The sequence below is a fragment of the Aptenodytes forsteri genome, unplaced genomic scaffold (genome assembly GCF_000699145.1).
Source record: "Aptenodytes forsteri isolate BGI_AS27 unplaced genomic scaffold, ASM69914v1 Scaffold88, whole genome shotgun sequence".
NCBI classification, from domain to species: Eukaryota; Metazoa; Chordata; class Aves; order Sphenisciformes; family Spheniscidae; genus Aptenodytes; species Aptenodytes forsteri.
The window spans coordinates 2,924,981-2,950,161 of record NW_008795948.1 but is presented as its reverse complement, the minus strand read 5'-3'; the positions used below and the strand labels follow the sequence as shown (position 1 = coordinate 2,950,161).

Genomic DNA, 25,181 nt, shown 5'->3' with positions numbered 1-25,181 from the left:
ATATATATAAAAAATTAAAAAATAATAGCAAGCCTGTCAGTGTGGAAAGGTCTGTGTTCAAGACAATGAAAAGGTCATGTAAGAACACGGCTTACGAAGGAGTAAACTGAAAGGTAGTAAGAGCCAGGAAGCGATCCCTGATTCGCAATGGTATGTGGCAGATGATTACCTATTTGCACAAGTGCTCACATATACAGATAAAGGAGTTTGCCTGCCTCGTAACATGGCCAAATAAGGTCTACCTTTTTTTCTTGTTTTTAAAAGAATTGATCTTGCAGCGATATACACATTTGCACTATAAATTGCTCTCCAAGGCAAGCATGGGACCTCATGACAGAGACAAATGCAGTCTGTATGTAATTATATAATCCCAATACAGTGGTCTCTTTGAAACTCCCAATAAGCAAAAACCTTAGTGCAGGGGACAGGAGGGGTGCTGATTCAAGGATGAATCTTCCCTCCAAATCACAGTTGAAGAAATATTTCAAAGTAAGGTGTTAAGTGGGCAGAGAGCTGTGAAGAGTGCTTTTCAAGAATATAAACTGCTTAGTCCTTTCCCATTTTGCAGAAAGGAAGAAAGGCTCATTCCACAATTCTGACCAAGCTCTGATCAATTTTGATAATAATGTTTGCCTTTTCAAGTCTCCTCCAACTGGGAGGAATGCAGTTTTACCTTCTTCCTAATTCCTCCAAAGGACATGATTTGACCTACTTCTGTTCCAGGCTATTCCATGTTAGATTTTGTGGTGTGCCATTAAGACCGGTCATGTCCCATCACAAGACTGGCTGGAACTTTTTGGTTCTAAAAATCCCTAGCACAGAGCACATATGAATTGCTTCAGCACTGTGGGATGGAAGGTCAGCATGTATGCCTACTCCCATTTGTAACATACTCTCATATGCACAGTCACATATAAAGTATAATATCCATATACAAGAGGTTCAGAAAAGAGGATATTTTGTGTTCAGGATTGCTTGTGCCATGGGAAAGAGAAAAGTGAACATTCCAGAATAATTCAAAACTGGACCTAAGAATCACTACAGAGTTAGAAACAATTACTCTACCAACAGGGCCAACTCAGATTTAGACAAAAATGACTCTCAAAGAATGACTAATGACCATCTGTTCTTTACTTTAAAATGTATCTCACTGTTAAAGAATGTAGCCAGAAAATTAATATTGTAGAGGCAGTCAGAAATACTGTAAGAACAGAAACATAGCCATGGTTTCAGATGAACAGCAAAAGAGACAGCTTTTCTTCTAACAGGGTATCCCCAAACAGCAGTGATTGCAGCTATGCAAATATTAAAGATTCTCTTGATTTTTTTAAATTGATGTTATAGAAAATAAACCTGAATTTTGATCTACAGAGTTCAACTTACCTTTTCTCCAAATTATTCCTTCAAACAAGTTAATTTTTTCGTTCTATAAGGAATACCATTCCTACTTGGCTTATCTAAGACGCATAAATTGGCTCAAAATTCTCAGCTGATACCAGATGTGTAGGAAGCATTTCATTAATGTCAGACTACACTCAGATCTGGAATGTTTCACTGCCGATATCTGCAGAATCAAGTATCACTGCAGAATATAAGCAGCCATACTAAGTAGCTAGAGACAAGCCCTCATTTTCTCAAGTTCTTGGTTGAAGGGAACCCTGCATTACCCAAGGAATTAGGTTAAGAAGAGATAAGACCAAAATAAGCATGGAATTCCCCTTGTGAAATGTTTATCATATAAACAATGCTTATCATGTATTTGTTTTTCATATTGTAAAAACACTGCAAAGTTAACACATCTGAAGGCGAATATAAAGGTGGAAGCTTGATATTCAAACAATATCAAAACAGCAAACCTGCTTATACGTTATAAAGGAACAGATATCCTCTGGCAGATACAATGAATTAGCTTCTTACCTAACCTGGCTAGCAATTTAAGAACTACTCTCCGTTCATCATGTTAGAAGAGTGGCAAGACTCTTTCAGCACTTTAAAGACGTATCTCTAGAACAGTTGCCTGGTGTCAAAGCTTGACTGTGAAATTTAGTCAAATATATACAAGCAAACAAACCCCAATAATGTAATTGTACACAATATCATCTTTCACCCGTGGAACCAATCTGCTTTACAGCTTTTAAGTTCCAAAGGATACTTGTGAGCCAGGTTAAGCAGTAGTATCCATACATAACGGAAAACGGGACCATGGAACGAGAAGATTATGACTGACGTTTTCAGAAGCGGCCAGTCATTTTAGGTAACCATCTGTGATAATGTAGGCCTTGTGCTGAGTTTGTTGGGCACTGACACTCATCCAAAAGTTCTGCAGGCACATCTATGTTACTGTCTGCACACAATTTCTAAAACTGCTTCAGTGACTGGTACATTCATCCCACTGATACTTGTGTAGGCTGTAACTGGAAACCCCACCACTAACCTGTCAACCTGTCTTTCCCAAGCTATTACTCTTACTTTTATACTTCATAAGGCTGTAGTCAACTCTGGGTTCCAATTTATAAAAAAAGAACAAACAACTGCTCCAAAGGCCATCTAAAAGATCAGACAATAGTTGGGGAAAGACAAAGGTTGTATACATGAGGAACAACAAGAGGAAAATGATAGGGGTTTGGTATGTATGACTCCATGGCAGTAAAAAAAAAATTACTACTTCCCATTCTGCTTTTTGCAGTACCTCTGGTGTTTCTTTTTGGATACTCCCACAAGAAACACAATAAACAGCAGGTTAAAACCCTTTGGTTTCTAACATGTACTGGTTTTGATATAGTTGGGAGGAAAATTATGAGATTAATGGTTTCTTACAATTATTTTAAGTAAGGGGGTGGCTACACACTCAATTTGAGAGTCATTTAAACCAAATCCAGAACATGTCTTATTATTGGAGTAACAGCATATAGTTATTTAGCCAAGGACTATATTTTAAGGAATAACCCCAGAAGCTACATTTAAAGCAGGTTAAAAGCAGCTTTAATTCAGAACTTTATTTCTTGACTCTTTAACCCTAATATTTTATAAGTCAAGAGGGTTTTTAAATGCAAATCCTTAGGTATTTTCACTCTATTTTAAGATAAAAGGTTAAAGAGGGAAAAAACCCCAACCCATGAAGTGTTCCCAAGGCTTCAAAACTCTGTCTTGAGAAACAAATACAGCTGCATGCAAATCCCTCTATCAGCAACAATCTAGCTAGGCACCACCAGAAGGAGTGGACTTGACTAGACTACCGTATTATTACATGTATTAGCAATGCTCAGCTCCATACATGTTACGACATGTGCTAAAAACCCCATCTGCTGTCAACCTTTTGAATTCCACAGGAGAGGAATTATTTTTCATACACTGCAAGATTTGCAGAAGCCCCTTCTTAGCTTTTTTTGCCCCAGTAGTGTTGGGCAATCTGAGGTCAGCTGATTAAAATAAGTAATTTGGCTAATGGGATTAGCTATGTGACCTAAGTGATATCTTCAGTCAGGAAAAATTCCTGAGTGTGGAAGACTACTGAATTTGAAATCAACAGCAACAACTTCTGCTCCACACCCTTGCAGCTTCTGCAGCTGCCCACTCCGTTGGAGGAACATCTACCCTTGCAGCTTCTGCAGCTGCCCACTCCATTAGAGGAACATCTGGAATCCTTCCTCAGCTCTTCAAACCTCTAACTGCAGAGCATTCTCATTGTACTTACCATGTTGGACTTTTCAAAAAAAGACAGCTGTTGAAGCAGCATCTTGCTGAATAGATCCACCATAAGAAACTCTACCTAGACAACTGGCTTATTCAAACTCATTACCACTCTGGCCTGGGTTTTCAGGAGAATACAAAGATACTGTATTTCAAATGGGAATTAAAATAAACAACAATGCCAGTGCAGGATTTATCAACTTTAACAGTGCTCTGTCCCCAGTAGCTTTTTTTGGTCATCATAGATAAAACTTCTATAAGAGTGGATATGAACAAATAACTTAGGAGCATTAGTAATCAACAGGGCTGCTTTCTAACCATCAAATTTAGTGTCAGATACTTGCAAGGTACTACATTTACTGTTTTTCTTAAAATTTAAACCAAAAAGGGATAAAACCTGCAAGATAAGGATATTGTAAAATTCAAGAAAAAAGAGAACTGAAAATATAAGAAGTTAGATATTGCTTAGGTTCTACTAAGATTTTCTCAATTCCACCATGACATTTTTTTTCTAACACTTCCTTGTAATCAAACATCCATTTAAAGCTCTCAAACGTTCACTCATACTGCAAAAGGACAAATAATATGAGATTAGAGCACAGAAATATTTAAACTTCAAAAATAATCCTGAACTGGAAAAACTGAAAGTGAAAAACAGAAATAGTATAGCGTTTATGAAGAAATGGTATGTAGTATCAGCTCTGGTATCTGATACAGGGATAGAAATGCATCAGTCCCAGCTTTTACGCCTTATCCAGAACTTGACACAGGACAGACAGAACCTGGATACCTGTTGCCGGATACAAACACTTCCAAAAGCAAAAGGTCATTTCATACAGCTCTTCAGCAATGTCCTCTGTAACACAAGCAACTATTCTGTACGGAATAATAAGAAGCGAATTAATTTAGCATCCAATTCCAGCAGATACTCTTTGAGTTGCAACTCCTGTGTGTGGCAGAAACGGAGATGGAGAAGCAGCACTGAAAAATGTTTTCCAGCAAGAGGAACTCTAAGGGATAGGGAAACTTATTAGCACAACGTTTTCATATCGCCTCCGTCAGTTCCCTCAAAAAAATAATACAGAACAACCAGCTGAAGCATTAAAGCATCCTAGGGTCTAGGAGAATCCCGCAGGAATTTGGTATCCAGCCGTGGGAGTCAAAGCTGAGAAAAGCTAATTAAAGCATTACGTGGAGCCTTAAAATTTTAATTAGAAAAGAAAGCTTTCTCTTCATTTTTCACCTTCAATGCCACTGTAAGCATGAGGAAATCCTCTCTTTTTTCCTTCAATATAACTGTGGTTTTACAACGTATCTTGGTTTTAAGGCATTGCCAAAAACTCCGCAAAAACTGCAGTTACTATAGCAATTTTAGTTAATTACACAATCTCAAAACTCCCAAGCACTCTATTCTAAGTTTTTTTTTTTTTTTTAGATAACCAATCTGTAAAATAAAATCTAATTCCTGAAAGCTAGTAATTTTTGTTCTATTAGTAGCACAGGGAACACCAAGTGACATTCAACAACAGATTTTTACACATCATTAAAATGAACATGATTATAAATGTGGCCAAATTACTAAAAATGAAAATTACAAGTGAGCTATGTAGAAGCAAGAACACAAACCCATTATGATCACTTTGTGGTCTCCAGCCAGATGATATGCCACCTGGAATACAGCCCCCAAATGGCAAATTTTGGGGTGTCTACCAGTTTTGCTAGAACAGACTTATTGCCTCTGCCACTGATGTTAGTCAGCTTAAAATATTGCCCTATTTTACTTGATTTACACAGACAGGAACATATTTTATATTTAATTTACTTCAACCATATTGGATATTTTAACATCACTAAAATATGAAGAGTGTGTGTGTATATATATATATATATGATGCAGATTTTTATCTTCTCAAGGAATAACCCAGGCAGCTTGTGTAAATCTGCATCAGTTACTTATTACTGAAGACAAAGATACGCATATAATGTACCCAAAAATACCTTGTGGAATTTCCTAAAATGGAACACTATAGCTTAGAAAATGCTGCACCATTTGGAGATTTGATTTTTTTGTCTTGCAGGGTGAAGAACAAGATAGGCATGAAACATCAAGAAGAATCCTGGCGATGAAAAACTAGTGATATCTGCTTCAGTCACATATGTCTCGCTGACTGAAGTCATAAGCAAAAGCTGACAGACCTCATCAACGCTGACTTTTGTTTTGCTGGTACTGCTGAGCTGGTTGTTGGGGCAAGGGATTTAGCAGCAAAGCAAGAAGATTGTACACAGCAGCCTGTTTATGACTGTATTAATATGCATATTAATTGCCCTCACTGCTTGAGTGACAGAGCTATACAAAACAGCATAGACTCACAGTGCCTAAAACATACACAGACATTTTGCAGTTCAGAATCATTAGGCAGGAATAGCATCTATTCTAGTAGTCATTCTGATTTGCTCAAGGTATAAACCCCTTTCTCTTCCCACAACTCTTCTCACTGAGCTCTTTGTTTCTATGATTCCAGTACAGTACATGTAAAGCCATTACCACCAGCCTTTTTCTGGTTATGAGCAGTCTTTCCATGAGGAGAGCTCTACAGAAAAAAAGGGGAAAAAATCAACAGTAATGCATTGATCAAAACGAAAATGACACTACCAAACATTAATGCAGAATTAATCCATCATTTTGCATAGCTTAAACAAATATAACCTGACCAGGTTGGTAAACTGGTAAATGGTTAAATTTTAACAATGGTAAAACTGCAAGAGAGGAGATCTGGAGACACAGATGATCAGGTAGACTGTGACTCATGAGTTAAAATACATCGTTAATGTATTTGTTGTCCTCCACACTATCATCTACAAGATCCCCAGAGTAGTTGTGATCTCTTTATTAAAACGTGTAGGCGTGTAATTTGCGCTGTAGCTTTGATAGCATAGATTAATGCATAGCTCTGGATCATGAGGTGAAAGAACTGAGTTCTCCTAGGACAATTCACAGTCCTGCTGAATGACCAAGTTATTTTTCCTTCTTGCATCCTCTTCAAGGCACCGAGTTCTACTGATGAAAAAGCACAGTATAAAACCTGGTTTTGTAAAAAACTGTCCACCCACAAGAACTTGGCTTGGTCTGCGAGATGGGCAAGTAACTGGCTCATGGGTCACATTCAGAGAGTGGTGATCAATGGTTTTTACTCAGGCTGGTGGCCTGTCACAAGTGGGGTCCCCCCAGGGATCAATACTGGGCCCCATGCTGTTCAACATCATCATAAATGATCTGGGCGATGGGATTGAGAGCACCATCACCAAGTTTGCTAATGACACCAAACTGGGTGGTGAGGTGGACGTGTCAGAAGGAAAAGCCATCTCACAGACAGACCTGGACAGGCTGGAAGAGTGAGCCAGCAAGAACACAATGGAGTTTAACAGAGACAAGTGCAGGGTCCTGCAGCTGGGACAACACAACCAAAGAGCCCAGTGCAGGCTGGGATCTGTGTGGCTGGGGAGCTGCCTTGCTGAAAGGTACCCGGGGGGTCCTGGTGGACAACAACTGAACAGGAGTCAGCAGTGCACCGCTGCAGCAACGAAGGCAAATCGGATCCTGGGTTGCATCCACAGGGGCATTACCAGCAGAGATAAGAGACATGATCATCTCACTCTACCAAGCGCTTGTCAGGCCATGCCTGGAGTACTGTGTCCAGTTCTGGTCCCCACAACTCAAGAAAAGACACAGACAGCCTGGAGAGGGTCCAAAGGAAGGCCATGAAGATGATGGAGAACCTGTCCTACAAGAAAGAGTTAAATCTTTTCTCCTTGGAGAAGAGAAGGCTCAGGGGGTCCTCATCACCGTATTCCAGTATGTAAAGGGTGGCTACAAAGAGCACAGAGGCTCTCTCTTCACAAGGAACCACATGGAGAGGACAAGTTGCACCAGGAAAGGTTTCATCTTGATATAAGAAAAAGATTTTACAGTAAGATCAATCACTGGAACAACCTCCCCAAGGATGCGGTACAGTGCCCATCGCTGGAGGTTTTCATGGTCTGATTGGACAGGGTGCTAGAAAATCTCATCTAGGCTCCCTTTCCCATGACAGGTTGGACCAGATGATCTTTTGAGGTCCTTTCCAACCTGGGCTATTCTATGAACTGACTGGCAAGGTAGCTTCAGTCTCCTGCAAAACACCCTGTATTTCTGAAGCAGGTAATCAAAATTTCATCTCATTTATAAACTATGATAACCTTCCCTGCCTTGTTTCACATGTATGTTTATACTAATAGAGATATACTCAAAATATGCAATAAAGTAAGCAATATCCTTCAACTATATCCAGCAAGCCAATGACACTGGGCTCTGCCCACATATACGCAAATACAGATATTCTAACAGAAACAGCCAGATAAATATCCCACTCTAATTGCTGGCAGGCTCTTGCTGTTTTGGCATAGACTTGAGTCACAATACATTTCAGATACCTCCTTTTACAGACTGTAAATAACATTGGCTAAAACTTCACCACCAATTTTTGTAAATGCCTAAAACTGTAGAAAAATATACAAAGCATCAATATTTAAGCCACAATGACATATCTAAAAAAAAAGTAACTGCTGACCAGGGAAGGCATCTATTGTATCAATAGGGTTAGTTTTAGAAGTTATTTTTTAAAGTTATCATTTATTGGCTCATCATAACTTTAAAATGAAGAAGTAGGCTTTACCATGTACTCTAGGCAGGCAAACGCTTGAATACAGATTCATCAGTATTTCTTCCTCCCTTGCACTGTCTTACACCAATGAGGCTTGAAATCAACTAATTGTAATTACCTTGTTGTTCTGTTGTCTCACTTATTTTTCCTCATCATTCCCAAAACAACACTTTTCTTGCTGTTTTCTGTCTCCAGTCTTTCAAAGAACTTAGGTTCATTCTTGGCTTTAAGCATATCAAGTCATCTCATTCTTTTAGCATATGAAAGGCCTTCACTTAAGTTTCCACTCAGATTAATGGCTGTATCAGGATCTTGCCCAATAATTCTAATGCACTTCCCTGCTGTAGTTATAAACATCTCATTTTCACTCAAGTCAGCAGTATTATGACTCACAGTCACACTGATGTAACAAAAAAATTCTGCATGCTCTTGCAAGTCTGCATAAAATCATAGTTTCTCTGAAACCTTCTGAAATATATGGAATACATTCATTCTTTGCTGAGAAAGTTGACTACTGATATAGGCACCTTAAGTCTGGATACTGCTTAATGAACATTTTGCAAAAAAATCACTTTCTGAACTGGGTTGAACATTTAACTTCTTGGCCATCAGATCTCTGAGACTAGAAGTAGGAACCTTTTACACAGATTAGGTACCAATGAAATAATCAACCTTTCCTTAGCAAAACCATTTGAGAAGCCCTCTGTACCTTTTTTTTCAATTTGTGCTCCAGAAGCCTCGAGCAAGGTTTTAAAGTGTTTTTCAAATTACTGTGTGAGCACAGTCAGTAATCAAAGTATGCAATCATAGTTCTGATTTAAGACTGAAAATCTTTGGCCCAATTCAACAAATTACACACTTAACTGACGTTTCCACTTTTCTCCATTGACTAAACAGGGAACCTACAGCAGCAAAACTCCTAATTTAAGTATATCAGTTTGGTGCCTAAAATTAGGTGGGATGAATATAGCTCAAAAAATTACACAGCACTGGCTGACGATGGAAGAAGTCTAAGGCAGTAAATCACAGGCTGATTTGAAGTAGCCTTTAATAGGTCCCAAATGGTTCCTACAGTCCTAACAGCTTTTTCCTCCCAATAAAAACCAAAATGGCAAACAATGACCCATGGGTTGAATGGTGCTCTGGGATCTAAGGAGTGGGAATTTTCTCCCTAGCTCTCCATTTGGAAAACAATAGATGTATACATATATAGAATTCCACATATACAATACTTCATTGTTTCAAATTCACTCAATCTATGCTATTTAACACGCCAGTAGTTCATTCAACACTCTGCTATTCTGGCTAAGCTGATTTTGCTACCAGAGCAGAATTGTTTGAAAGCACTTGGGTATTTCCAAAACACATCGCAATCTGACAACATGACTTTCAGCCTCAGTATTGGTTATCTAACAGCACAAAGGAATTGTTTATGATTCATGGGAGGTTAAAAGGCCAAATAAATGCATTTCAAGAATTCTATGTTTAGCTAATTATTTTTCAGAAAAAATTGCCAATGTTACATTTAAATTTCTAATTGTTGTTAAGTGAAAACAGCAAGAAATTAAGTACATTAAAATGGCATATTTCAGAGGAAAAACGAAACCATAAAAAACCAATTTAGGTTGTATTTTGGATATGCATATGACATCAGGGAGAACTTAGTTATTTCAGAAAAGAACATTTTGTAGAGATTGTCTTTGCAAGGAACATGCTTGTTGTAGTAAACAAATGATACAACTCTAGAGAAGTTGTTTAATAGCCTAATACAACTCTTTTGGTAATACAAGATAAAAGAACAGGGGAGCCCCTTAAAAATAACATATTCTAAAATATAATACAAATAGATGTACTGAATATTACATTTCTATGCACACAGATCTAGGAACATATTACTGTGAAGCAGTCAGACTTCTGAGCTTTTTTTTTTCCTTTTATTTTATTAAATTAAGTTGTTAAAAGGAGTTTAAACTTTTTTTAAATTAAGTATTTCCAAAGGGGAAATTCCTATCAGTATAGTCAAGCAGGCACTTAGCTATTTTTTTTATTGGACCATAAACTACAATAGCTAGATCTCCAGTAATACCAGATACATAAAAACAGTCAACTTCGATTTCTTGCATGACATCCAGGGATGATACAACGCTATAGTTCAGTGGACAAAAGCACAAATGCACATGGACAAATACTGCCTTATAAATCAAACTTCAAGCAAAACAAAATTTGAAAAAAAGGGAAAAGACAGATCTAATTTACCCAAGCATTAATACAGACATTAATACAGACAACTACAATACTAACATACAAAGGCAGTACAGTAAGGCCTTGAAAAGAGGCGGTGCACCCAATGAAGACTTACTTATTCTCACTGCTCCGGTTATTCCTGAAGAATAACTGAGGCTACTTCTATTGTCCATTCAGACAGCCCTGTGTGAAACAGTCTCTCTGATGTATACAGTATTTACAAGAGGGCAACTGTTGCATGCAGGTAAATTGGGTTTTCTTTGAAGAACAGTCGAAAGGAAATGTATTTCAAAACTAAACCCAGGAAAAATAGTTTTAGTTGCATCTTTCTGCCCCTATTTTAAAAATATGGAACTCTCAAAAAATTGAGCCTGAAGATGTGCACATCCTAAAAAAAATACATGTTATTGTATGTACTATTTCCTCTATCATTGCTAGAAAAGACCTTTTAACCCCCTCTTTCTATCCCCAAACCTAGACAAAATTGGGAATTCCTGAAGCACAAATGAAGTGCTGGATAGAGATAAATTGATGAAAAAGGGAGGACAAGAAGCAGTGGAAGATGATCTACCTCGACGGAGCTAGTGGTATTTCAATCTGCCTGTACCAGAGTAATAACGTTATTGCATACAAGGTATGCAGTACATCACATACATGTATGTTATGCATACCCTAAAAAAAAGCAGAGAACTCACATTTCTGCTTTAGTAACATTTTTCTGCCCTAAACTTTTTTCCTCTATTATTCTCATTAAGTGCTCTGAACAAAACTAATTAAAGTTAAGACTCTCATGCAGTTTCAGAAGATGAGAATATAAACTAGTATTCTTACCAATTTTGGCCAACACCACTGTGGAAGTTAAATTATTGTTAACTGGAATGCTCCCATCATTTTACTAAGCGAAACAAAATGGAAAAAACATTTTCTGGAAAGCCAAGACCTAGCTAAGACAAACATTTGGTACTTTTCAAGCTAAAACCTGAAGTCTCTCTTAAGAAATGCTATATGGACAAATGAAGGGGAGATCATGGACATATATAATTCATTGCTGTATGCATTAGAGCTTTTCTGTAAATAGTTGCCCCTCAACAGCCACAGCACTGAAGAAAACTGCTAGGAAAAAAAAAAAGCACCTGCTGTTCAAAAGGAAGAATACTCAGAAGTGTTGCTGTCACTTGATTGTTAATTCAATGAAAATTTTTAACCGAGCATAACCCAATACCATTCGTCAAATCTGACTGCGAAGTGATGTTATTACCTCAGAGCGTATATGCTGGAGAGACTACATGTAGTGACAGAAACACTCTCATAGTCACTGCTGGAGATGGAGCTGAGAGGGGAATCACGTAAGCCATCCTGAGAACTGAAAAAACATACGGAAACAAAATGAACTGCTGAAGCGAACAAAGGTAAAAAACAGAGCACTGTGATAACTCATGGCTTGTCATGGATTATACAGAAGTAAGAGTAAACTGGCAAATTTTTTTGCTCTTCAGAAAATGATACAAACCTATTCTGTTTTCTTCCCAAAAGGACAGACAATTTGGCAAAGTCAGGAGGCACACATTTCAAAAATCTTCAATTTAATTCATGTCATACAGTTAAAACATTCAGGAAAGAACCGAGGATCTTACATTTTCATAGGGTCCAGAGGGAATAGCATGCCCACACTGCTAAGTGTGGTTTCATGTTATAACAAAGACATAACAAAACTGAAAGTTCATAAAGTCACTGTGTGTTTCAGGCCAAGACACCCTAAACAATAAGCTTCAAGAACTTCTGAATATCATGACAAGTTTGATCCAAGTTTCCTTCCAACGGGAAGGAAAAAGTCTGAGAAAGCAGAAAGCTGACTCTTCAGTGAAGGAGATGAATGTAATACCCCTACGCTTAAACTTGCTCAGTCCCTCTAACTGCCATATAGGTACCTCAAATTTTGTGCTTTAAACCAACCAGATGAGCAGGAAGGAGCAGTCCCATGGCAAACCACTGACACTTCATTAGAGGAAATCCACTAGCTACGAAGTAAAAGGATATGAATAATTTAAATGAATGGTACACAACTTGTCTCTGGCATCCCTGGGCTAATGAAAAGCCTTTAAATAACCCATCATTTTAGATCTTACATCATATTATCAACATAAACTAGGATTAGAAGATTAAAGAGAGTTTCATAAGCACTGCAGAACTATCTTGGAAAGACCAATTTTTTGTTTCGGTAACAATTTACTGCTCAGCTACTGGAAATTCCACAAGCTGAAAAAATTAAATTATACTAGATCTTGAGCAGAGGTATCAAAGCTGTATTGGCTCCAGGCAGTGCAGAAGAATCCTTCGAGCCTGCTGAACTCAAATGTTCAGTCAACAGAAATCTTTGGACAATGCAGAGAGAAACCTAAGAAATATCTTTAGTTAAAAGAGATGTAATTATAGGTCAGGATTATTTCACCTTACTTCTCCACAATTACTAGCAGATTTTTTTTTATGCTCTTTTGATTTGTAGGCGTATGCGGGGCACATACTCAAACCAGCTACGTTCCAAATTCTTTTCTTCTACCAAATTTACTATTGTAGCTATTTTTGCAGCTAGAAATCTGGAAGAATGCTTACGGGGAATTTTTCAAAGCAGTGTACAGAAGGTATGTGCTCTAATCCCACCAAGAAATAATAGGATTTGTTTGCATACCTCCCACTAATAGCTTGGAAAACGTACCCCCTCATGTTCCTCCCTTCTGATTGCCAATTTGAAAATAAATCCCAAGTGTACTATGCTTTAGTCGAAAGGAGAGCCGTCACAATTGGAAAATAATTTTATCAGACTTGAACAAAGATCTATTTAACTTTCATTCGTTTTATATAATTTCCCTTGCTAATTCTGCTTATTATGAAGAGATACGTGCATTTAAACAAAGGCTTACTCTTTTATAGCTCATCACCTTTACCCATCCAATCTTACAATACGGTCATGCTACTAAAACATACTTTTACTATCTGTTTTATGGCAGCTAAATGATATTAAAAAAACCCATTAGCATGTGATTTCACAGCATGATTTAGCCGGAGAAGCTGCCTTGCAAAGATGGAATGTATTATTCAGAATAAAGTAATCTTTGAACAGCAGAATAGGAAACGAGAACAACTAGCAAACTCAGCACCTTCTTCTATTCTCTCTCCCCTCCCTGCCATTTCCAGATTTTTCCAGTGTAACAATCCTGCCAGATGATATGGGTAGTAACACTTTTTCTGAAAGATGTCAGGTTTGCTGTCCTTCAGTGCTTTCTGTGAAGCTCTGCCTGATATATTTGAAATCCAATCAAAATATCTCTCTTGAGTAGATAATATTTACTGTCAACATTGTCCCAAGTCACAGAATCACTTTTTCTATCCTGAGCTAACTTTGTGGAGTGGACAGTCCAAGCCAGAAGGCAAAATGATCTAGAAGGCACAAAGTGCTAGACCTTGATAGTAAGTAAACCTGATAAGTAACCTCAGAACATAATGGCACATGACCAGCTTACCAGATTATCAAAGATCTCAATGCCATCGTTATTTCATCTTCAGGGATGCTTCTCTGATCAGCTTACAAGCCTCATCTCATACCTCTTCCCCGTACTTTTTTCCCCCTCATTTGAATCCTCTCTCACCTTTAACCAGTCCCTATTAGCATAACTTTTTCTCATCAGCTCCACTATCTCACCTCTTTTTAAGCCTTGTCTTAAGACTGCCAATTCTAACCTGCTTCATAAATGCCTTCAGTTTCCACTACTCCATCTTTTACTTGGTGCACAACCTAGCCATGCTGAGCCATCCGCTGATTTCAGGATTAGATACCCATCTGGTCAGTCATCATTTTGCAACGTAAACTGCTTGGACATACTTGACACAAACCATGCTCACAGAGGTTAGTTTGTTGTAGTAAAGGATGTGCAGTTTTGACAATTACTATGCATAAACATTTTTCTCACTCCTGGGTACCAATACAGATTGATTTTTTGGTACCAGAAATAATATTTATTATTTACAATGCTTATTTCTGGTTCATATTCAGGCTGTAACTCTTCAGATAAGGAATTGTGTGTTTATTTAGTACGAAGAAATGGGAATCTAATAATGATAACTCTGTTTTATACCTTCTCAGTGTTATACTAAATAGCTTCCCCCCCCCCTAAAAAACAGCAAAAAAAAAGAATCCTGATATACTCACTGCATTCCTTCTCAGTACACACAAATTTAGGATACCTCTTTGTAGAATTCTCTTCTCATTAGTGTCTGCCTGAAGATTCGCTCAGCTTTTCTAAGATGCTGGTAGATCCTGAGGTGAATTGACCTGCTTTACCCAACTCATGATTCCTGTTATAAGCGGATGGTAACTCAGGCCACGTGTTCATTAGCACAATTATAAGAAGAGACAGTATCTGCATACAGACATATTCTGTAGCTGTTAGCAGCTAACCCTTTCTTCCCACACCAGCCCACAGGTGACCTGAACTTCACTGCATCTCATGCTCATTTGAAACTAATGCCATGTTGGATTGGGATTCATAGGACTGTTTAAACTGTGTAAGGTGGCAAAGTTTGTTTCATTTGTGAGGTCTTAAAGACCTACAGTGCTATTTTAAAAATTACTTTCTAGCATGGGATAAAACCACCATCCATGCTCATCAAAACAGAATTATTCAGCACTTCTGATAAAAATATAGAATAAAGATTCGAGGCAACAGACCAAAGTGACATGGGGTGACATAGTTGCCTCTTTTCATGGAATACTGGCAGACTGAACTAAAGAACCATTTATTTAAAGCTGTTGGCCTTTTTTTTGTAACTATTCTAAGTAGAAAAACAAATTGAAAGCCACCTTTATCCTGACTTGTGTGCTCTTTTCTACTGGAATGTGTTTCCAGCATCTTGCGTTTAATTAAACCTCTCGCTGTTTCACAGGATGGTTTCTTCATGAATTTTATTATTTGAGTTACAATTACATTTCGTGTTACATTAGTTAATTGGCACAGATCTCTGTCTATGTCATACAACATGAGAGCTAACTCTAAAGCCTCATGTGTCAGCTACACCAAATCCACTCAAATAAGTGGCTTTTAAAACTGTTTTACCTACTGTACTCATTTCAGGAATCTGTACATTGAGAGTTAATACAGTTCACTGTTGCTGCATTTGATATATGGACCTAGTAAAAGGGAAGCTGGTACAAAACACTGACACCTTTTATTTGCAGGCTAAGGCTTCATAACAGCAGTCACGTTATGAGATACCACACAGAATCAGTGTTCAACAGACAAGGTCAAACACTGCCACTTTTAATTTGAGACTTGTATTGTTAAAAAGAAGGGGAGGATGGATTGGAAAAATTCATTTATACTGAATCTGAATTTGGCCAGTTGCACAAAGAAAAGAAACAGAATACCAGAAGGGGAACAGAAAAATTTAAATCAACAGCCAGATAAAGGATTGCTTAAGGGAAGTTTTGCTGTTGGAAGGCTGATAGCAGTTGATTTGGAACAAAGTATTTCCTTCTTGCTGGTGAGAAGTTTTCTTACTCCTGAATAGCTAGTTAAAAGACTAATCAATACAAGACACTAAGCAGACATGTTTTTGTTTATGTGAACATGAACAGCTGTCCATTAATTTTTATGGAAAAGGCAACTTTGTCATGTAAAGACACACACAATTTCCTTAAGTCTTACTATGATGGGAATATTATTGGGAAAGCATGAATTTAAGACATTTAATCAAGTTAATTTGCATTGCAATATCAATTAATCTAGTTTTGATAAAGGAGCACTTGTAGAATCAAATGCTATAAACTAAAAGACAAGCTAGAAAGGTAACTTGTGTGGATTTGTCTTTTTTTTTTTTAAATGTAAATGCTAGCCATCCCAAAAATACAAATGCTTCTTTTCCATGCCTTTATAAAAGGTGGAATGACTTATCTTAAAGTTGCTGTACTGAAAATGTGCACACGTCACATGTTGCTAAGGAGTGATCAAAATAAAATACAGGCAGAAAAATCAAAATTAGAAACCAACTGTATAAAACAGGTGTTCATCTTTTTACAAAGTCATTCTAATATGCTGAGGAAATAAAATTTTAAATATATTACAATATACACAATTTTAGACTACAGAATTGCAACACTAAGAAATGGGACAACTTGAATACCAAGGTGGAGAAGAATAAATTATTCATCTTATTCTAGAAATGCAATACAGATCAGCAAACAGCAAAACATACTCTTCCAAGGATGCCTCATTCCTCCTCCTTACACTGCAAAAGTATACGGCAAAATATTCTATTTTTTAAGCCCCCACAAATAAACACTAACAGCGCCAGCATCTAACAGCCGATGGACACAAATAGAGCTTGCAGAAAGTGTGAAGAACTCCTTGCTATAAATTTCAGCTCCTTTTGCCACTCCTCAGGTGCACTGTAAGAGGCTTCATCAAGAGAACAGTCACCAAATAAATTAAGATCAAGGAAAATGGCAAAAAAATTGTATAATTTAAGTTAGACAGAATAGACCTGCAGGGGAAAGGAGAGGAACTATGCTTAAGAATAATTTTTTATATCAGAACTGTTGCAAGGTCAAGTATGTAGATAAACAAACACTCAACTGAACCAGGTATTTAAGACAAACATGAAAACATATTGCGTGACAATATGAAACAAGCTGCCAAACTTCATAAAACATGTAGAAGAATTAGCAGTTTTACAAGGACTCTTCAGCTCTGGAAAGAACAGAAAGCCAAGTATTTCCAAAACACCAAAATAAACATGATCTTCACTCTTTGTAATTTTCTTTCCCCTTGGAAAAAGCAGGCAGAATACTATGACAGAATAAGCATTTTAAAGATCTGTATAGCTTGCTTCCAGTTGAAAAAGAAGTAATACTAGATACAGATCTAAAGCTTGGTTTTGGTGTTAACTTATGTCCTTTTTTACCCCAAAACACCAAATGCTGCTTTGTCATAGTTTTATCATCTTCTGTACTTATTCTGACATTATTTCCTCCCTTTAACAGTTTGTTTTGCTACATGACAGCCTTTACTTACCACATTGTCCCTGCAGCAGACCAGATACTGACTACATCTTTGCTTTTCTTGTATTTGCATCTCATTAATGCTGCTGCCCAAGACTCTCCGTGCCCTTTGTGTTCTATGTCTTTGAGATACTTACAAGCAAATAATGGAGAAAGACAACATCAGCTATGACGTAAAAACCGAAGTAGTAAAGACATCTCAATACCCAAATCTTTAGTAGAAGAATATTTAATCTGTATTTTAAACTCCACTGAATATCGAGGCTAGATAGAGAAGCCTGAAATCCAGGTATTTCAGACTTAAAGGATTAATTACAGTAAACCTGACTGGATCATTGAAATTATACCTATAAATAATATCATATTGCATAGTATAAGAACTGGTTTACTAAAATAAACAGTTTGTGTTACAACATACACATTTGACAGCTGCTTGATTCAGACAAGGGAAAGAAAATTTTCTTCTCCTAGTTGATGACTTACAGTAACTAGAAAGTAAATACATTTATCAGTTTGATGAATGAGCATATCCTGCAGCTATTCCACGTATATTAGATAGCTTATTGTTCTAGCTAATGGGTCCATCATTCTGAAAATAATCTACTGTCTCCAACATTTCCCCTACGGTTAAGTTGGCATTCACAAGCATGTAATAGGAAGCAGTCACAGAAGCCTAATGTGATCTTCCAATTTAAAAATACCATTGAAAAGCAGTGATTAGTCACCGCCCAGGCAGCATGAGTAAGAAAAGGTCCACAAAGTTCTGTTTTGAAACCGAATTCTTTTTCCGATAACATGACTAGTGATTCAGAGGCAAAAACCAAATCTATATATAGATATATTATAAAAATAAGATCTAATAAAATTCTAATAAAATTAGAAAAAACTAAGGATCTACACACATAGAATTTTTTAATCTAGCCCTCAGTAGATCCCCAGCATCTCCGCCTCTCACAGGATACACTGAAGGAGTTAATATCAGAACATTTCCAAATAAAGGAGCAACAATCTAGTAACAAAATACTTCCATCCTTATTTCTCCACTTCTGCAAAGATGGAATATTTGCCAATTAATAACAGATGCACTGTAGTCTCAATAATGAATAGAGAGAATTAGATGTAATCAAAGTAACTGTGGAAGAGGCTATGGTGAGAACAGACAAAACCCACTAACTTGTTAACGAAATATTCAAAAATATTCACCCAAGAGTTTTAGGAGAACTTCCTTGATGCCTGGAGTTTAAACGTTGCAGTCTCTAAAAATAAAAAGGACTCCAAGGGGATTCAAACAACTCTAGTTCTGTGAGCCTGATGTTCATACCAAGTAACTTAACAGAATATATCCAAAGCTCAAATAGGTAGACAATAATGGGAAGATCAGCCTAGGAAGAAGTAACATGGCTTCTGCAGAGGGAACCTCTTGGGAGCTCTCCGAAGGGGTCAAGAAGCTTGTGAAGAATGGTGATTGAGCTGGCAGCCTCCGGATTTCCAAATAGGTTCTGTCAAAATACCTCAACTAAAGGTTTTTAAGAAAACTAAGGAGCTATAGCATAAGAGGAAGGGTCCCAAAATGGATAAATAATTCTTAACCATAAATAGGGAGGAGCTGTTAAACAACCACTTCTCAGAAGAGCGGGATGTCACCACTGAAGTTCTTTAGGACCCTGGAGGTTTTGTTTTCACATACGATCTGCAAAAATGGGAAGAGCAATGAGGTCTGAAAGGTTGCTACTGGTGCAAAATTATTCAGGGTAATAATAGCAAGAGCAGACTGAAGAACTGCACAGGGTCTTAAAGTCTGGATAACAGCTAATCAAATGGCAAGATGAGATTCAACTGGTAAACACAGGGAGAACAGTTTTAGCATCAGATATAGAATGACAGCCCGAGCGCACAATCAGGATCTCGGGGCCAAAGGCAGACAACTTAAAAAAACATCAGCTCACCACTTGGCAAAAAATCCAAAGTGAAATATTGGGAGCCATTGGAAAAACAACAGCAAATAATCATGCCACTGTGCAAATCCATGGTTTGCTCGTATCTTGAGTAACTGTAGTTCTGATTCACTTACCACTAAGAGGAAATAGTGTAATTGAAAAAGGTGTAGTGAAAGACAAAAGGAATGATCAAAGCTCTGGACAACTTCTGATCAAGTAGGCTGTGACTTTTCCAACCTGAAAAAGTAACCACGTAGGCAAAGCGTGACTGAGGTCTACGAAAATCACAACCGGCGCAGAGAGACCAGGCAGGATCTAGGAGCCGTTCGATGATGCTGTTAAGAGCCAGGTCCAGAGCAAACAAAAGGACACAGAGGAACACGGACCTACAGAACTCTGTAAAGGGACAATTCTCATACAAAGTTTTTACACAATATTAACGGAGGCTGGACAGGTATGTGGAACAGAGGTTATTACATACTCAAACCATGGGACGCTGAAAAAAGCTTATATATGTAATTTTATATATAATTTTTTTATATATATATTACTCAGAATATTTTGCAGACTTGTTCTCACAAATTTCACTTAATATCCTACCCAAGGCAAAAAATAGTAGGCAAATTGTCTGAGTTTTGTAAACGATGTATGATTTATCAGGACACTAATTAAACATACAGTAATTACTTTTAAGCAATATTCCACTTGAAATGTTGCAAAAGCATGAAACAAAGGGATTTGTGAATTACTTCTTAAAATGAAGTCCATTCAGAAACCCTGTTGTAAGGCCTTGAATATGATCATACTTGCAAGCCTAAGATTACAAATACTCAGAATAACAAGATAGATAAAATTACCTTCTCAAAAGTTGAGTTTTGTGCACGCTAAGTTGTGTTTTAACTGTAAGAGGAATTAACTCCAGCACAAAGAACTCTTGATTCTATTTCCACAACCAGTAAAATATTTCATAATTCAATTGGTATGTGATTAAACAAATGTTTATTTCTGCAGCCTTTATACTGTGGTAATGCTTCATGGTTCAAGCTATGCCCACTGCATTATCCTGAACTCTATTCACATATAACAGAGAGATCCTGCATCACACACACTATCTCCACAGTAAAGACACAGTAAGGCACAAAGGAAGAAAACTGTCACAAATACAGAAAACAACAATAACTTATATTTAATTTCTTCCCTCTGCTTTATGATACTGATATTTCAGGAAACTGAAGACATTACTCACTACAAAAGAGGTTATCCTCTAAATAGTAAACCAAAATAAAGCCTGGTTTCCTACTGATGTGTGTGGGATCCCTAAGGTCTAATCAAAGTTGAGCTGAAGCATAGCATTTTCTTCAACACAACTATTATGGTCACTCCCTGTTATCTAATTTCTTATTGTCATTAAATACGTAGAACCTTAATCCATGACTTCTATCCTTCTATCAGTTTTGGTTGAAATGGTCCAATACATTTAAAAGCTGCTTCTGCACTCTATTAGGCTCCTTCAGCACACAGACATTCACAAATACACTCGTGCCCACAGGCAACGTGAGCAGATCAACCCCGTTCTCCCAAATGAAGCTAAGGTAAGATGTGTTTAGATCCCAATTTAATCCCATGCATTGAAGCAGAAGTTAAGTTTAGTATCTGCCAGACACACTTTTCCTGCAAAACAGCAGAGTACAACAGAGGTAATGTCCCAGGTAATGTTTAGCAGCAATGCACCCTTTGTTACATTAAACTGGTAAGATTAGTGTACTTGATTTCAATAATAGAGACATTATACGATTGAAATTCAGGTGTTCTCCAAATGTTTTCCAAAAAAGCTGATGAAGTCCAATGTAAAGCTACTTGCATTAAAAAAAAATGTATATTGAAAAATTCCTTAATCCTGCAACACACCATTTTCTTTAAAATCAACTTTAATTATACACCAATCACTAAAGTACAAGGCTATAGAAATTTATTTACATGCAAGTTACTACCAAAACATAAAGTTGCTCTTACCTTGAACTAGATCTTGACTTTACATCTTCCTTTGCTGCCCTTTCACTACTAACATCTTCATTGTTGTCCTGTTTTTTTTCACATAGTTGTTTTCTCTTCTCCCACTTCTTCTGCTGGTTTGAGATGCTTTCTGCTTCTCCTTGTGAGTCATTTTCTGCTCCTACCTGTGAACCTGAGGAATGTGCCAGGCACTTAGAGGAGATCGGCAGTTTTTGCTCTTCTCTATCAAAGTCTCCTTCTGCTAACAAAGCAGAAGTTTCAGGTTTTAATGTTTCCTGTGCAGGGACTGAATTGTCCAAGTTATCTACATGGTCCATTTCCTTAGACTTTACTAATGTGTATGAAGCATTTACAACACCTCCTGCAGAATGTTTAGTCTTTAAACCTTCAACACTGTCCTCCCTGCTGTCTTCACAGCTGCCACAACACACACAGGAATTAATTAGACAGTTTGTGGCAGCTATACTGAGTTTATGGGATTCATCCTCCTCCTCATTTGCTAATGGATTAGCAGATCCAGGAACACAACTACTAGCTGCTTCTGGAGTTGTTACTGGGGATTCTGAGCTACAGGGAGATTTAGGATTGAATATTACAGTAGCAGATATTTTCATTCCCCCTGTCCTGTGAGCTATCACTTCTGCCATTTCTGCATCATCAGCATACGCATCCCAGCCATTGAGGTATAACTGTGAGTCTGGACCTTCTAGACAGCTGCATGAATTCTGAACTGAGATGCCAGACATCTGTTTGCTATCTTCAATATTGTTATTATTGCTTAAGTCACTTTCAGCATCTTTTAAAAGCAAAGTTTCCTCTGTCTGATGGCCGTTCTCATACAGCAAAGCGTCTCTATATTGCAGGTTCTGTTTTGAATTGTGGCAAGGGTTATTCACCCAAGCAAAAGTATCACTTACTGAATCCAACCCAGCAAGAGCTTCTCCTGCTCCATCTAGATCATCCATAAAAAACACTCTGTCCTCTTCATCAGTTAAATTGTCAAGATGGTGTCTTGTTGGTGAAGCTTCTGTGCTAGGACTATTTCTTAGGCTAGGTCTGTGAGCTGGAGACTGACAGATGCTTGGAGGGGAAAGCAGAGAAGACATTTCATCTCCGACTCTGTGTACCATCCTATTCAGCTGTTCCAGCTCCTGTTCATCATACTGCATAGAACAAGCCAGCTCAGCCTCTGTGTTTTCAGCTTTTGCTGAAAGCTCCGTAGCAGGCAAAGTCGCAGTTATGCCCGGTGTAATGACAGAGGGTACTTCAGGATCTGCTCTGACAGGAAAATCCACATCTTGAGAGATGCAGAGGTTACGTTCCAGTGTGTGCAGTTCATCCTCAGTTAATGTCTGAAGTAAATCCCTGAAAATGAAGGAATACACACATCACTTTGCATTTACAATCATAGGAGGCACTGATGTTACACAATTTAAAAAAGCTTTTACTCTTTAGTACAGAAATCCAGAACTTGGGGGCACAGCGTACTTTCAGCTGTGTAACTCAAGGTGCATTTGGCATTCATATTCAGAACACACGTGATTGCTGATGCCTGAATTTGAGATTACTCATGCAAATTCAGGGTACCAAATTATTTACATCCTTGCAATGAAGCCCCAAAATAAATCAAAATACACCCAGAAATGGATCTTTCCCCCTCCCCATCTACTTACAGTGAAAGTGTTACCCACAATTACATATATTTTGTCATTTTAATTTTTTAATTCACAAATTTAACTTTGATTAGCAAACCAATTTGCCATCCTTCGTACTAGATTCTGAAAATTATTCTGCAAAAGAGTACCACAGGAGTTTCACACCATTATATTGTCAGATAAAAAGAATTCATTAAAAACAGTAGTATCACTTATACAACACTGATGTCTTGGAAGCTTGTTCACTGAAACAGGGATTGGAAATTTGCTCTCTCCTGCCTCAAACACAACTCAGTCATTAGGGAGCTAAGTTTCTGCATGACATTAAGAATCAGGCAGGCGTAAAAGCAAACATGTAGGTATTTACCAAACTATGTTTTCCCCAATGTTATCCCCAATGTTATCAATTGTCCTCAGTATTGCAGTTTAGGACTACGAGCACCTAAAAAACAAAGTGTTATTTGCAGCTGTTATGTTTAAGTGCTTTATAACTTTAAAACAAATCCATAGACACAGTAGCACTTAGTTTTAGGTCTGAATTTGATTTACACTATGCTTCTCAATTAGAAACCACGTATAAAAATATCCTCTGTCAACAACTGCTGTCAACATTTTCAAAGACCAGCAAGTATATTTTAGCATAAATGAATGGATGGGAAAAGCAAGACCTTCTGCTTAAACAGAGGCTAGGAGTCCGTTATTCCTCATGTGTTTAGAAATCATTGGCTAGCAGGTGACACACAGCTGGCATAATAATAATATGCACATATTAAAATAATTCCCTTAAAGGAGTAACTTCAGTCTAAACAAGAGGACCAAAAAAACCCCAAAGAAATATTCAACACATCTCACATCTTGATTTCTAGTCAACGGCTTGCATTCTTAACTTGTTAACTCAAAGAACAAATGTTTTTCCAAGTACTATCACTAAAAGATCAAATTGCCCAAAAAATACATCACTGGTATCTGACTTGTAAATCAGCTACCCTACAATTTTAAAAAAGATAACAGTTTAGATAAGCATGCTTAAGTCAGAATAAGTATAGAATATACATTTTTACGGTTAGGTACATTCCACAAAATTAACATCTTCATTTAAAAAAAAAAAATGCTTTTATATAAGAGTTATATGACCCTGAAAAAAATTCTAAGCCTATGGAAGAAGTACCTTATAAGAACAATTGCACCATCATATCCTCCCCTTTTCACTTGTTTCTACATTCTCTAATGGATAAGTCAGTATTTCTTTAAATCATCCCATATGCATCTTTGAGTCCAAAGTTTGACAGTTTTTTCAGTCATAAATAAGTAAGAAAGGGAAATGGGCAATCTTTGTTAGACCCACTTACCTAATAAAGCTACAAGCTTTATTAGACTGGCACACTAGAACATTTTAAAAGACCTATACATTCCTTTCTTTTGTCTAAACAGTATATAACGATACCATCTCATTACTCAGATTTTCTATTTAAACAGTAATCAGTGTCTGTAAGAGATTAAGCATTTTAACATCACCATAAAAACAAACTGACACAGAATGGTTTAAGTTTTAAGGTCAACATAAAAATAGCTGTATTGTTGTTATTTTTTGAAAGAATTATACCAATATAATCAATAAAAACATAGAATAACGTGATTTTTGCCATGAGACTTTGTATCATGAATTTTCAGTTTGTCAGTTTTTACAGGAATGCTGTGATGTAGGATTTTATAAGCAGAAACAAAGTAATGTGGGATTTTAGAAACAGCTGTTTTTTTAATTTAAAAAACACACAACAAAGGGTAAGCACACAAATACAACACTGAAGGGTTTAAGCTTGTCTCTCACCTATACAAAGATATTGAAAAACAGAAGATATTTCTGGGTCAGGCCAGGGTCCATCAAGTAGAG

The 25,181-nt window shown here is 37.3% G+C and overlaps 1 protein-coding gene across 3 annotated transcripts in view; it reads right to left on the bottom strand.

Annotated features, from left to right (window-relative positions):
* ZFYVE28 (zinc finger FYVE-type containing 28) overlaps positions 1–25,181 on the bottom strand; it is a 79,251-nt gene that overhangs the window by 17,161 nt on the left and 36,909 nt on the right. For 2 of the 3 annotated variants that reach the window (XM_019473680.1, XM_009285397.2), the window contains exons 7-8: positions 21,636–23,000; positions 11,893–11,997 (exon numbers count right to left, since the gene is read on the bottom strand). In XM_019473680.1, coding sequence (XP_019329225.1) covers positions 11,893–11,997; positions 21,636–23,000 — 1,470 coding nt within the window. Of the gene's footprint in view, positions 1–11,892; positions 11,998–13,320; positions 13,327–17,596; positions 17,608–19,082; positions 19,113–21,635; positions 23,001–25,181 lie in introns of all 3 variants that reach the window. The other variant, XM_009285399.2, reaches the window with a different exon arrangement.